We start from the raw sequence: 15273 nt of genomic DNA, 5'->3' as shown, positions 1-15273 counted from the left end.
GATATTAGAGAACGGGAGTAAAAGGAGGTCTTTCTTCTGTGCTCCTCCCTGCTTAAATCTTGTTCCATCTCCAAAACTACCATTCCAGCACCCCTCCACTCCAGTTACAGCATTTCTTCCCTTTATTCTTCCAGTCCTAGAGAAGGTAGTAGCGTTCTGCTGTTGGTCTCTGGGTATCCTGCTATCCTGTATTTATTCTATTAACCACCAGCATATCTCTAAGTATACCCTTCTTAAAGACATTTCCTTTGAGGTCAGGCACAATGGCTCATGCCTGTAATTCCAGCACTTTGGGAGGCCGAGGCGGGCAGATCACCTGAGGTCGGGAGATGAGACCAGCTTGGCCAACATGGTGAAACCCCAGTTCTACTAAAAATACAAAAATTAGCCGGGTGTGGTGGCACACTCGTGTAATCCCAGCCACTAGGAAGGCTGAGGCAGAAAAATCGCTTGAACCCGGGAGGCAGAGGTTGCAGTGAGCTGAGATCGTGCCACTGCACTCCAGCCCGTAATCCCAGCACTCCCAAATTGCGCGACCACCGCGCCCGGCCTAATACTTCTCCAGTAGAAATCTGCATGGCCTCTTTACTTTTTCAGGTCTTTGCTTATATGATGGGATACTCATCTCATTTTGCTTCCCAGCCTTATTTTTTATTAAAAATTTTCTTCTATATTTTTTCAAAATTGGGTATCCCATTCCACCAACTTTATTGATAGCACTGAATCACCATATTACATGTTTACGTGTTACATATTATGTTTACTTGTTTGCTTGTCTCCCTAACTTAGAATATAAGCTCCACGAGGGCAGGAACTTGTTCACTGCTGTATCCTGTGTATTTAATGCTTGACATGTGGTATGTGATCAATAAGTATTGATTGAATGAGAAGAGTAATGTTTGCCTTTACTTCCATGAGTTAGTATAGATTCTAAAATATTCACCAGGATAAAGACCCTTTTCTGGTCCATTTATGTACTGTTTTACAGAGATGAAGGTTGGGAAAAAGAAATAAAGGATAGGAGCTGCGCGCAGTGGCTCACACCTATAATCCCAGCATTTTGGGAGGCCGACGCAGGCGGATCACCTGAGGTCAAGAGTTCAAGACCAGCCTGGCCAACATGGTGAAACCCTGTCTCTACAAAAATACAAAATTTAGCTGGGCGTGATGGTGGTGCCTGTAATCCCAGCTACTCGGGAGGCTGAGGGGGAAGAATCGCTTGAACCTGGGAGGCGGAGGTTGCAGTAAGCCAAGATCATGGCATTGCACTCCAGCCTGGGCGACAGAGCGAGACTCCATCTCACCAAAAAAAAAAAAAGAAAAAAGAGAAATAAAGGATGGGGCTGGGGCCACAGTGGCTCACTACTGTAATCCCAGCACTTTGGGAGGCTGAAGTGGGAGAATCATGAGGCCAGAAGTTCAAGACCAGCCTGGCCAACATAGTGAAACCCCGTCTCTACTAAAAATACAAAAAAACATTAACCAGGCATGGTGGCGGGCACCTGTAGACCCAGCTACTTAGAAGGCTGAGGCAGGAGAATCGCTTGGACCCGGGAGGCAGAGGTTGCAGTGAGCCGAGTTCACGCCACTGCACTCCAGCCTGAGCAACAAAGCAAGACTCTGTCTCAAGGAAAAAAAAAAAAAGAGAGAAGTTTTATGGACTGAACAAACAAAAAGGTGCTAAGACCCAAATACAGGCGTGTCCTCGGAACATGCAATTCAAGTTTCTGGTAACCTTATCAATAAATGCAAAATCTAATGAAACTTAAAATAGCTTTAAATCTTGCAAAATTCCCTTTAAATTGTGTGCATACTCATGTGTGACAATCTGTGTAATCTTCAGTTTTGTAGTTTATATATCTAGTCACTTATAAAAGGACTAAACCAGTGGTTTTCAAAGTGTAGTTCTCAGATCAGCAGCATTGGTGTAGCCTATGAGCTGGTTAGAAAGGCAAATTTATTTTAATAAGCTCTTGCAGTTGATTCTTCTGCAAATTAATGTTTGAGAACCACTGTACTAAAACCATCAAAAACTCAGTGACCTGTTATTCTAATTAAGGCCTTGGTAAACATAACCACCATTATAAGCTTAACTACAACAGAATCTTACCTAAAAGATCGCCCTATTTTAATGATTATCTTATTGTCTACCAAACACATATTTATAAACATCTTTTAAATATCAACTCTGAAAAAATCAATGAGAGGTTAACATAAAAGCTTACCTTCGAGTTGATTTTATTTCCACTGTTAAAGATTTACACAGAATCTGTGTTTATGATACACAGCCAACTACCAGACATTAGAAATTTTTTAAAAACTGCTAGGGAAAAGAAATCTTATGCACAGTATAGGAAAGGAAACTATCAAGAGTTAAGGGGGTCCAGGCGCGGTGGCTCACGCCTGTAATCCCAGCACTTTGGGAGGCCAAGGTGGGCGGATCATGAGGTCACGAGATCGAGACCATCCTAGCTAACATAGTGAAACCCCATCTCTACTAAAAACATAAAAAATTATCCGGGCATGGTGGTGGGTGCCTGCAGTCCCAGCTACTCGCGAGGCTGAGGCAGGACAATGGCGTGAACCGAGGAGGTGGAGCTTGCAGAGAGCTGAGATTGTGCCACTGCACTCCAGCCTGGGCAACAGAGACTCCATCTCAAAAAAAAAAAACCAAAAACAAAACAAAAAAAAATTAAGATTTTAAAACAAAATAGTAAAACCAAAAAAATCCAAGGGAGAAACTGAAGTACGCCAAGTAAAGGTCCACAGTAAGACGTACTCACTCAAGTCTCTCTCTACCACATCAACGTCCTGTCTTCTTTCAGAGGCTCCAGCAGTAAGCCTAACTGCTTGATGTAAGTTTTCCTGCAGAAAACTTTCTCTGACCTTCCAAGTCTTCGGACAGCCACTCCCTTATATGTACCATTGGTGCCCTGTAATTCCTACATGACAGCAGTTTGTCAAAGAGGATGGTGATTACAGTCTGTCCATGGACTCCACTATAGCATCAGTTCTGTGGGAGCAGGCACCAGGTCGACACAGTGAATAGAATCACTGGTGCATGGGTTTAATTTCTCTACAGCTGCACTGCTCAACCAACACCTTATTACCATATGTGATTACTCTGGGGCAAGCTACTTTGGAGGCTCAGGTGTGAGAATCACTTAAGCCTAGGAGTTCAAAGCCAGCCTAGGAGTTCAAATCCAGCCTGGGACTGAAGGTCTGTTTTTTTCTTTTCTTTTTTCTTTTTTTTTTTGAGATGGAGTCTTGCTCTGTCACCCAGGCTGGAGAGAAAAGGTGCCATCTTGGCTCACTCTAACCTCTGCCTCTTGGGTTCATGCAATTCTCTTGCCTCAGCCTCCTGAGTAGCTGGGATTACAGGCGCCTGCCACCACGCTTGGCTAATTTTTGAATTTTTAGTAGAGACAGAGTTTCACCATGTTGGCCAGGCTGGTCTCGAACTCCTTACCTCAGGCGATCCACCCGCCTCGGCCTCCCAAACTGCTGGGATTACAGGCGTGAGCCACTGCACCCGGTCAAAAGTACATTTTCTGAGGTAAGTTTCTTAAAAGAGCACTAACAATTCTAGAATTCAAAGGTAAGAAATACATTTACTTGGTGTAACAGTTTTATATGTGGCAATTATCTTTTTTGTTGCCACATTAATATCCTTTCCCCCAAAACACAACTTGTGAAGCTATCTAAAAAAACAAAGAGAAACTGAAGCATTCTCTGGAAGTATAAATACCACAAAGTCAATTAAAGAAAGAGAAACATAACAGTAGCTAAGGAAGCAAAATTAATGAAGGACTTAGAAAAATCAACAAAAAATGGCATTAAAATCTTAAAAAAAGGCCAGGTGCGGTGGCTTACACCTGTAATCCCAGCACTTTGGGAGGCCGAGGCCCGTGGATCATGAGGTCAGGAGATTGAGACCATCCTGGCTAACATGGTGAAACTCCGTCTCTACTATAAATACAAAAAAAAAAATTAGCGGCCAGGTGCGGTGGCTCAAGCCTGTAATCCCAGCACTTTGGGAGGCCGAGACGGGCGGATCACGAGGTCAGGAGATCGAGACCATCCTGGCTAATACGGTGAAACCCCGTCTCTACTAAAAAAATACAAAAAAAAGAAAAAAACTAGCCAGGCAAGGTGGCGGGTGCCTGTAGTCCCAGCTACTCGGGAGGCTGAGGCAGGAGAATGGCGTAAACCTGGGGGGCGGAGCTTGCAGTGAGCTGAGATCTGGCCACTGCACTCCAGCCTGGGCGACAGAGCGAGACTCCGTCTCAAAAAAAAAAAAAAAAAAAATTAGCCAGGCGTGGTGGCAGGCACCAGCTACTTGGGAGGCTGAGGCAGGAGAATGGTGTGAACCCGGGAGGCGGAGGTTGCAGTGAGCCAAGATCGTGCCACTGCACTTCAGCCTGGGCCACAAAGTGAGACTCCATCTCAAAATAAAAAATAAATCAATAAATCAATAAATCTTAAAAAATGGCCAGGTGCGGTAGCTTACATCTGTAATCCCAGCACTTTAGGAAGCCAAGGCAGGCAGATCACTTGAAGTCAGGAGTTTGAGACCAGCCTGACCAACATGGTGAAATACCATTTCTACTAAAACTACAAAAATTAGCTGGGTGGGTGGTGTGCGCCTGTAATCCCAGCTACTCAGGAGGCTGAGGCAGGAGAATCGCTTGAACCTGGGAGACAGAGGTTACAGTGAGCCAAGATTGCGCCACTGCACTCCAGCCTGGGCTACAGAGCAAGACTCTGTCTCAAAATAAAATAAAATAAAATCTTAAAAAATACTCTCTGTGGCCCTAAAGCAAAGTCTACACTTCATAAATAATAAACTTAAGTTCAAGGATTAAAGGAGTGAATTTTAGAATGTGAACTGGCTAAATCCACTGGGTATTCTCTCTCCAAGAAAGAATGATTCTTCATTTGGCAAAACACGTCAAAAATGCTACTGAGATTTAGACTAACTAAAAATCCAATCTGGGGATTAGAATTCAATACTACATACACATCAAGAACATTCAATGTATAAGGAACTATGAATACATTAGCTTTTCAAATTGTATTTAACCTGAGTTGAAGGATTAATGAGCTGGGCGCAGTGGCTCATGCCTGTAATCCCAGCACTTTGGGAGGCTGAGGCGGACAGACCACCTGAGGTCAGGAGTTCAAGACAAGTCTGGCCAACATGGTGAAACCCTGCCTCCACTAAAAAATACAAAAATTAGCCAGGCGTGGTGGCGGGCACCTGTAATCCCAGCTACTTGAGAGACTGAGGGAGGGAGAATTGCTTGAACCCAGGAGGCAGAGATTGCAGTGAGCCAAGATCACATCACTGGACTCCAGCCTGGGCGTCTGAGCGAGACTCTATCTCAAAAAAAAAAAAAAAAAAGAAAAAGAAAGAAAAGGATTAACGAAAGGCAGCTGGGGTGGGGGAAGGCTACTCTACAACACTAACTCAGAACTCATTTGTAATTAAGGACATTCTTATAAACCTTTCCACATGAATAACCAGAGGTATCTTTTCAATATGGCCAACTCCTTGTCATTCTTATATATCCTTCCTTCTTCATATACAAAGCTCTTTTCTTCCTATTAGTAGTTTTCTTGACTTCAGTTCTGTTCAACTCCCTTTTCTTCACATTATCCATAGCAGTATTTAGATTATAAAATCTCCTTTCTCAAATAATTTCACTGGATCTTTAACTATAAATATCAAATACAGTCCATCATCAGTTTTAAGGTTCTGGAATATTATTCTCCCAGGGACTAGGTTTTTAATTCTTTAGCTAGAAAAATATTTTAAATGGCTAGAGGACTCGGACTGATTGGATAGGGTAAACTTTGCTGCTGAATGGCATAGGCTTACAAAATACAACCAATAATGTCTTAGATTTGGATGTTAAATTCAGATAATTGAAACTAGATTCAGGTCCAGGCACAGTGGCTCACGCCTATAATCTCAGCGCTTTGGAGGCCGAGACGGGGGGTACTGCTTCAATCCAGGAGTTGGAGACCAGCCTGGGGAACATGGCGAAACTCTGTCTCTACCGAAAAAATACAAAAATTAGCTGAGAGCCTGAGGCAGGAGAATCACTTGAACCCTAGGGGCGGAGGGTGCAGTGAGCCAAGATCGCGCCATTGCACTCCAGCTTGGGCAACAGAGTGAGACCGTCTTAAAAAAATAAAACTCTCAATAAAAGCTCACAGTAGTTAAACTCACTAAAAGTTACCTACAAGATACTATCACACTTTTTCTCATGTAACATGCTTGAAAATTGGGAGTAAGAGTTTATTTCTTAAATCACACTATGAAAAAGATAAGCAAAATCAAGCAAACTGAAATATCTATAGTTAGAAAAGGCATCCTATCATCCCGTTTCTGACAGCAAATTGTATGTGACAGCAAGACTTGAAACCAGGCTTCCCAACACAGAAGAATCTTCTAAAAATATATTGCAACCATGAAGACAAGCTAAAGAGCTACAAATAATTGTTTTCTTTTTTTTTTAAATACAAGATAGCAGGGCCGGGCGCGGTGGCTCACGCCTGTAATCCCAGCACCTTGGGAGGCCACAGTGGGCGGATCACGAGGTCAGGAGATCGAGACCATCCTGACTAACATGGTGAAACCCCATCTCTACTAAAAATACAAAATATTAGCTGGGCGTGGTGGTGGGCGCCTGTAGTCCCAGCTACTTGGGAAGCCGAGGCAGAAGAATGGCATGAACCCAGGAGGCAGAGCTTACACTGAGCGGAGATCGTGCCACTGCACTCCAGCATGGGGGATGGAGAGCGACTCTGTCTAAAAAAAAAAAAAAAAAAAAAAAGAGAGAAAATACAAGATAGCCAGCACTGTGGCTCATGCCTGTAATCCCAACACTTTCGGAGGCGGAGGTTGCAATGAGCCGAGATTGCACCACTGCACTTCAGCCTGGGTGACAGGACGAGACTCCGTCTCAAGAAAAGAAAAAAATACAAGATAATTACAATCTTTGCAATAATACTCTATGCCTAATGAAAATGATTTTGGCCGGGCGAGGTGGCTCATGCCTGTAATTCCAGCACTTTGGGAAGCCGAGGAGGGCAGATCACTTGAGGTCAGAAGTTTGAGACCACCACACCAACATGGTGAAACCCCATGTCTACTAAAACTACAAAAACAGCCAGCCGTGGTGGCACACGTCTGTAATCCCAGCTACTCAGGAGGCTGAAGCAGGAGAATCCCTTGAGCCTGGGAGGCGGAGACTGCACTGAGCCAAGATCACACCACGGCACTCCAGCCTGGGTGATAGAGCTAGATTCTGTCTCAAAAAGAAAAAGAAAAGAAAACAGTTTTAACTGGTGACATCAGACCACAGTTTTTGTTTTACTTCAAACTAAGATAACTGCCTTGTCAGAGATTTCCCAGAAAATGAATACAGCAAGTGGGCTTTTTTGTCACTTACTAGAAAAATTAAGTAATTAATATAATACATGAAACCTCTCATCACAAGCAAAAGACCTACTTTGTATTAAAGTATTTAATATATGCAAGTATTGAATTTAGTCACCTAAAGGAAAAAAAACTCTGATAAGAAGCAGGAAAATTCAGAGACAATGTGAAGACCCTAAATCAGGAGACTAATTTGAATAAATAAAACTCTGGCCTCCCACAAAAAAAAAAAAAAAGACCCTAAATCAAACAGTTCTATTTAATTTCAAATCTCAATTGCATATATATAGTAAGGAGTCAATTTTAAACAACTCCTTACTTATATACATATGCCAGGTCCTGTTCTAAAAGCTCCACTTGTCCCATTTAACCTCCACAACAATTTTCACTTTACAGATGAATAAATTAACTCGTCCATGTCCAGGTAGAACAGGGATCCAAACTCAGGCTGACTCCATTACACTACAATTTTTTCCTAACAACTATCAACTATCCAATCCTATCAATGTTTCCACTTCTATTCCCACTGATTAAGCATCTAGGATAAAGCAAATAAGGACAAAATAAAAGTCAAAAACTTGGTGACTTCTGGAATGATTTAAATATTCAACCTCTAAATATCCATCCTTTTCAAATCTGAGGACACTCCAGCTATCAGACACCAGGCAGGACATACTTATTTGGGATGAAGTATCACAAAGAAGCTACCAAAACAAAAACTATACTATCATATAAACCACGGTATAGCAAACCATGATCTGTGGGCTGGGCCAAATTCAGACCTTGGCCTTTTTCATACAAGCTAAGAATGGTTTTTACATTTCCTAAAGGATTGTTAAAAAACAAAACAAAGGACAATTTACCACAGCAGAGCCTAAATCTTTACTATCTGTGTCCCTTTCAGAAAAAGTTTACTGAACCCTGATCTAAGCTACTGATAAAGAGGTTTCCTTCCCCTTTTTAAAAACAGCTAAGCAGTGGCTCATGCCTGTAATCCCAGCACTGCGGGAGGCCAAGGCAGATGGATCACTTGAGGTCAGGAGTTCAAGACCAGGCTGACCAACATGGAGAAACTCTATCTCTACTAAAAATACAAAATTAGGCGGGCGTGGTGGTGCGTGCCTATAATTCCAGCTACTCAGGAGGCTGAAGCAGGAGAGGTGCTTGAACCCAGGAGGCAGAGGTTGCAGTGAGCTGAGATGGTGCCATTGCACTCCAGCGTGGGCAACAAGAGCGAAACATTGTCTCAAAGAAAAAAACAAAAACAAAACTAAATGCGCCAGGCACAGTGGCTCATGCTTGTAATCCCAGCACTTTGAGAGGCAGAGGAGGCCAGATCACATGGTCAGGAGTTCGAGACCAGCCTGGCCAACTTGGTGAAACCCAGCCTCTATTAAAAATACAAAAAATTAGGTTGGGCACGGTGGCTCATGCCTGTAATCCCAGCACTTTGGGAGGCCAAGGCAGGTGGATCAGGAGGTCAGGAGTTCAAGACCAGCCTGGCCAAGATGGTGAAACCCTGTCTCTACTAAAAATACAAAAATTAGCCAGGCATGGTGGCCTGCGCCTGTAATCCCAGCTACTCAAGAGCTGAGGCAGGAGAACTGTTTGAACCCGAGAGGCAGAGGTTGCAGTGAGTCAAGATTGCGCCACTGCACTCCAGCCTGGGTGACAGAGCAAGACTCCATCCGGGGCAGGGAGGGGGGGAGGGGGTGCTAAATGCAGGAACTGACTTGCAAGACAAACCATATCCAGTAGGATTAAAGGTGGAGTCCCTTAGCTCTAAACCAGAAGATAAATGTCTGAAGCACACTCCTCACACACCCCCACCCCACCCCCTCTCCCGGTCAAAAAGGGCAAAAATAAGTGGTTTCCTCTCACCAGGAGGTGGCAGCAGGTTCTGCCAGAAGCAAGGTTCTGGTTTGCCCATGGGCTCAAGTTTTTTTGTAGCGGCTATTAAGAAAAGCAAGCAGCAGCCGGCCGCGGTGGCTCAAGCCTGTAATCCCAGCACTTTGGGAGGCCGAGACGGGCGGATCACGAGGTCAGGAGATCGAGACCATCCTGGCTAACACGGTGAAACCTCGTCTCTACTAAAAAAAATACAAAAAACTAGCCAGGTGAGGTGGCGGGTGCCTGTAGTCCCAGCTACTTGGGAGGCTGAGGCAGGAGAATAGCCTAAACCCGGGAGGCAGAGCTTGCAGTGAGCTGAGATCCGGCCACTGCACTCCAGCCCCGGCGACAGAGCGAGACTCCGTCTCAAAAAAAAAAAAAAAAAAGAAAAGCAAGCAGCTTAACCTCTCCAAAGAGCTGACTTTCTGTGCCTGAGAATCTGAACAAAAAGGAAATGGGAAAGGAAGACAGGAACTAACTACATTCTCTTCAGTGACCTATTCACTCCCAACTAGAAAAATGACACCATTTCTGACCAGGCAAGGTAGCTCACGCCTGTAATCCTAGCACTTTGGGAGGCCAAGGTGGGAGGATCACCTCAGGTCGGGAGTTTGAGACCAGCCTGACCAACATGGAGAAACCCCCATCTGTACAAAAAATATAAAATTAGCCGTGTGCGGTGGCGCATGCCTGTAATGCCAGCTACTCGGGAGGCTGAGGCAGGAGAACAGCTTGAACCCGGGAGGCAGAGGTTGCACTGAGATGAGATTGCGCCATTGCACTCCAGCCCGGGCAACAAATGCAAAACTCCATCTCGAAAAAAGAGAAAAGAAAAGAAAAATGACACCATTTCCTAAATGCATCTGGGCAAAAAGGTAAAGGGGTAGGGGAGAAGGCAAGTGAGAATGATCAGCTTGCATTTTTCAGGGATGTTCTTCATATTTGCTTCTACAATTCATAAGAGTTATTACCCTTATTACCCTTCAGTTATTTGAGCAAGACAATGAATTTGTCTGCACAACTTCATGCAAGATGACATTTTAAAGATGAGAAGTTGGGCCGAGCACAGTGGCTCATGCCTGTAATACCAGCACTTTTGGGAGGCTGAGGTGGGCAGATCACCTGAGGTCAGGAGTTTGAGACCAGCCTGACCAACATGGCGAAAATCAATCTCTAAAAATACAAAAATTAGCCAGGTGTGGTGGCGCATGCCTGTAATCCCAACTACTCGGGAGGCTGAGGCAGGAGAATGGCGTGAACCCAGGAGGCGGAGGTTGCAGTGAGCCAAGATCGCACCACTGCACTCCAGCCTGGGCCACACAACGAGACTCCAACAAAAAAAAAAAAAAAAAAAAAAAAAAATCGGAGCTTAAGAGGGAAAGTGGTAAACTTATAGCATTTCCCAGGAGAGCTAAACCCAGAAGTCAAAACAGGAAATTACAAGTCAAATGAACACATGCAGAAGTCACAGGTACTGGGTGACCATACTAGCAAGTTGCCCTGACAGGCACTGGCAAACATCCATCAAGTAAGAGCACCAGACCTCTCACTGTTTCTTACTCCAGCTCTCTGCTATACTACCAAAAGCTTAATTTTTGCCCAGAAACCCTTGGACACTTAATCAAATAACATTAGTATAAAACATGCCATGTCATGAAGCTTGCTTCATGATGACTCAGCAGCTGCTGCAAAACATCCAGTTGATAGTCTAGGATAGTAGACAGCAAGTGGGTAGACCCTATGTTCACCAAAGTCTCAATAAGGACTAAAGAAAGTCCTTCTTTTCAAGATTAAAAAAAAAAAAAATAGGAGAGTATTCTCTTGAATGTACCTGAATACTTTTCTTGGGTAGTGGTAGTTTCTGCCAATATTAAATAGCACCTACAGTGTTGATCAAGAAACCCCTAAATACCTTTAATTCCCAATTCAAAAGCTAAAATATGTTTTCTTTTTTAATTAAATAGCCAGAGCAAGAAGCAAAAAGTATTTTAGATAAGGGGCAATGATAAACTATCAAGATTTAGAACAAAACTACACAGCCTGAAGTCATATCAACTCTAAGACACCTTGGATCATAGGTGTTATGCTGTTAAGGTATCATCTCCCCAAAATTAGATTTTTATTTTATCTAAGTAAATTTCAAAATCAGCTGTGATAACTTCAGACATTTGGAAAATATTAATTCCCTTCTAACCTCTATCCAGACCATCCAATGACCTATATTTAAAACACATTTTTCTAAACATGTCATACAAGAAAATCTAAGCACTCAAAGGCATTCATAGGAGAAAAGCAAGCATGCATGTCTAACTTCCATTCTATAGAAGGATTAGGTTAAATGGCCAGGCTTGTGACCTGAATTCTAATCTTAAATCTGCTTGCAAATACCCCTGTTCTTCACAAATTTGAAAACTAAGTACTTTAAGTACATATCTCGGGGAAAACTGGTGGGAGAAATAACAATGCCAAACCTAACCATCAGTAGAGAACGACTTAAAATACCTGAACCACGATTTTCACTACTCAAACATTTCCCTCAAAATAAAAAACATTTAAGAAAACTTTAAAAAAAAAAAAATTTCCTCAAATCTTTACCTTCCCCTCCGCCCCGCCCCGCCCCAGACGGAGTCTGGCTCTGTCGCCCAGGCTGGAGTGCAGTGGCACGATCTTGGCTCACTGCAAGCTCCGCCTCCCGGGGTCACACTATTCTCCTGCCTCAGCCTCCCGAGTAGTTGGGACTACAGGCGCCGCCACCACGCCCGGCTAATTTTTTTATATTTTTAGTACAGACGGGGTTTCACCGTGTTAGCCAGGATAGTCTCCATCTCCTGACCTCGTGATCCGCCCGCCTCGGCCTCCTTAAGTGCTGGGATTGCAGGCGTGAGCCAACGCGCCCGACCCATATATTTACTTTTACAGATCTGTTGATAATGACACAATTTAACAACATCAACCATGTGAAAGTGTGTAATATTTATTAGCATCCAGAATAAAGTAATCTAGGAAGTCTACCTTCAACAGTAGGCAACAAGTTATCAGATCCTTTTGCTACACTTTTGTTTTTCAACAAATTTAAAACACACACTTCCCACCTCAGTATCATTGATAAGTTTTTAAGTGGCTTTATTAAAATAAGTTAACATTTTCCTATTCAATCCTTCTAACAACCAATTATTTTAAAAATGGAATTTTCTCAGAATCAACTATCTCATTTACAATTAGAATAAACTTTTTTTATAATTTTAAACATCCACGAATTCATACAGTGGCTAAACTAGAAGATCACCAACATTCCTGGAGTGTCAAAAGTAACTAAACTTCTAGAATACGCCTCATAATATTAAAATATTTTGGGTATGAGATCAGAGCTGGAGTCCCGGTCAACTGTGGAGAATGGCCAATTCCAGCCTCCAAAATAAAAGCGGGGGTGGGAGGGGGGAGTCGCGCAGCGGAGAAAAGACGTAAGGGTGGAGAGGGACTTTCAAAATGCCCCAGTGCCACGGTTAACTATAACCCGGTTAAGAAAACCTAAGCCAATGCTCTCAAGACGAGGAGGAACACCGGCAGGGGAAACCGAGAATTCATAGGCTGAGACTAAGTTATTTCACTTTCCATGTAACAGCGCCCCCCACAACTCCCCGTCTGCCCCAGAGTTAAGATTCCTCGGGGCAGCCCCCTCCCCACAACGCACTAAAGAGGGACACCAGAAAACAACAAGGGCAATCAACCACAACTTTTCCTTTCTCCCTCGAGAGGACGTGAGTAATACCCTCAAACTCCAAATCCCCGCCAAAAAAGAAAGAAACGCGCGCATCCTGGGCCTACAATTTCTTTTCCCGCCCAGAGCCTGCCTGGGAAAGCCCCTGACCCAGAGGGTTGGGGGAAAGGCGGCCCAAACCACACGTGTGCGCCGCAAGGCTGGGCCTGTCTCGGCCCACTTCCCGTCGCCACCCCCAATGGCCTGAGCTCCCCCGGAGCCTCACTCGGGCCTTTCCTCAGGCCCTCCTGTCTGCTCCACGTGGGGCGCCGGGGCCTCGAACCGCCCGTCCCCTCCAGCCGAGTTTCCCCACCCGCAAGGCCACCGCGGCGTCGGGGTCCCATACCTGATGCTGTTGTCGCCCCTGCTGGTAAGGCTTAATTGGCCCCTGGTGGCAACGCCGCGTCCGGATCTTGCCGCCACCGCCCCCTCCGACTCCTCCGGCTCCCGAGGCCATGGCGGAGCCTCCGCCGCTTCCCGCTCCGGGGCGGGCAAGGGGGCGGGAGAGGCAGAGGCGGAGGCCTTAGAGCGCCCCCCCCCGCCGCCCAGCCCCGGCCCAAAAGTCCGCCCGAGCTGTCCACACAGTGGGCACAAGCACCCCAGGAACCGCGAGGTTGCGAGCAGGAGCGGAGAGAGGGTGAGTGCTGGCAGCGGGGAAGGGGGTGGCGGCCGCAGAGGCCGAGGAGGCTCCGGTCCCGCCGCCTCTGCGGACCCCCGCCTCTGTGTATGTCACGGTCTCTATGGAGATCTCCCGCAGAGGACAGCACGAACAGCTCCCGGCGGTGCTGAGGCCTAACTCGACCGCCGACTGGTGGGGATTCTTCCGTCGCCCTAGCCGTAGCTGCCGCAGTTGAAGCCGCTGGCGCCGCCCGCCTACCCCTCCCCTGTGCGCACAGCGCCCGCCCCGCCGTCGTCGTCGTCCCTGCAGCCTCCGCCGCCGTTGCGCCTATTACCGCGGCTAAGGCGGCTGCCGCTGTCGCGAGCCAGAATGTCGTCACCCACAGGCGCTCGACGCATTTGCATCATCATGCTACGACGAGCTGATAGGCAAAGAGGAAGGACTGATGGAGTCCACGCTCTCGGCCGCGCGGCACGCTGGGAAACGTAGTTCAACAACGGAACGCGGATTCTCGGAAAGGGAGAGGGACGGGGAAGGAGATCCCCGGTGCGCCGCAGAGGCACAAAGCCAAGGGGTACTTTTGCTGTTCTTGGCTGTAAATTAGACTCTGAAAAGGCACTTAACATAAAAACAGTAACTTCTTCCCACTCTCCTCCCTGTCGGTTGGTTAAGTGGGCAGGAAGTAAGCAGATAGTAAAATCAAAGACAAGAGCTAATGATTTAAGAAGGAGGAAAAAAAATCTGTGGTTGAAGAACAATGTACATGATCCTTAGAATTAGAAAATATATACGACTTCATTAATGTTTATTTAAACATATAAAGGGTTTGTTGCCAGACACACGGGGCTGGAATTCTGGTTCCGCCACCCAACCTATTTGACCTTGGATGAATCAAAACCGTCTGAGCCTTAGCTTCCTCCTCCAAAAAATGGGAGTTTTATAAAGCTGTTGTGAGGAGCAGACGTGATCATCTATGGAGAGCATGTATATTTGCTAATAGGCGAAAAATGCCATGAATGATTACAGTTATAACTCATACAGTCAGCTAACATTAGAGGTAAGTGATATATCCTTAGTAATAAAAGTATACCGTGTTTGCTCCAAATAGAAGGCATTGTATTTAGGAAACTGAGTAAGTGAGCTAGACTCAAAGACTGAATCCACAAAATGTATATTCTAGGAGTTGACGAATAGAAAGGTCCTGGTGATCACATAGTCCAACCCTCTCATTTAACCAACCAGACGGGAGGTCCAGAGAAATTTAGGTGGCACATTCAATGACACTGTGATGGGTAATCAAAGCCAGGACTATAACCCAACTTTTCTGTAAGAGTTAAAGATAAATAGCCAAATGATTAGGGAGGAAAAAATCTATTGTGAAAAATCTTAGACTTACTATAAAGCTTTTTTTTTCTTTCTTTCTTTCTTTTTTTTTTTTTTTTTTTTTTTTTTTGAGAGACAGTCTTGCCCTGTAGCCCAGGCTGGAATGCAGTGGCGCGACCTTGGCTCACTGCAACCTCTGCCTCCCAGATTCAAGTGATTCTCCTGCCTCGGCTTCCT

General features: G+C 45.0%; 1 protein-coding gene across 3 annotated transcripts in view; it reads right to left on the bottom strand.

The window, feature by feature from the left end:
* The window catches only part of NUP153 (nucleoporin 153), a 94087-nt gene extending 79810 nt beyond the window's left edge, over positions 1–14277 (bottom strand). For all 3 annotated transcript variants that reach the window (XM_023209796.1, XM_023209797.1, XM_023209798.1), the window contains exon 1: positions 13441–14277. In XM_023209796.1, coding sequence (XP_023065564.1) covers positions 13441–13551 — 111 coding nt within the window. In that variant the 5' untranslated portion in view covers positions 13552–14277. The remainder of the gene's footprint in view (positions 1–13440) is intronic.
* Positions 14278–15273: the final 996 nt, after the last annotated feature.

This window comes from Piliocolobus tephrosceles, chromosome 5 (genome assembly GCF_002776525.5).
Source record: "Piliocolobus tephrosceles isolate RC106 chromosome 5, ASM277652v3, whole genome shotgun sequence".
Lineage (NCBI taxonomy): Eukaryota > Metazoa > Chordata > Mammalia > Primates > Cercopithecidae > Piliocolobus > Piliocolobus tephrosceles.
The sequence above is the reverse complement of the archived record's forward strand: the minus strand, read 5'-3'. Positions and strand labels throughout refer to the sequence as shown.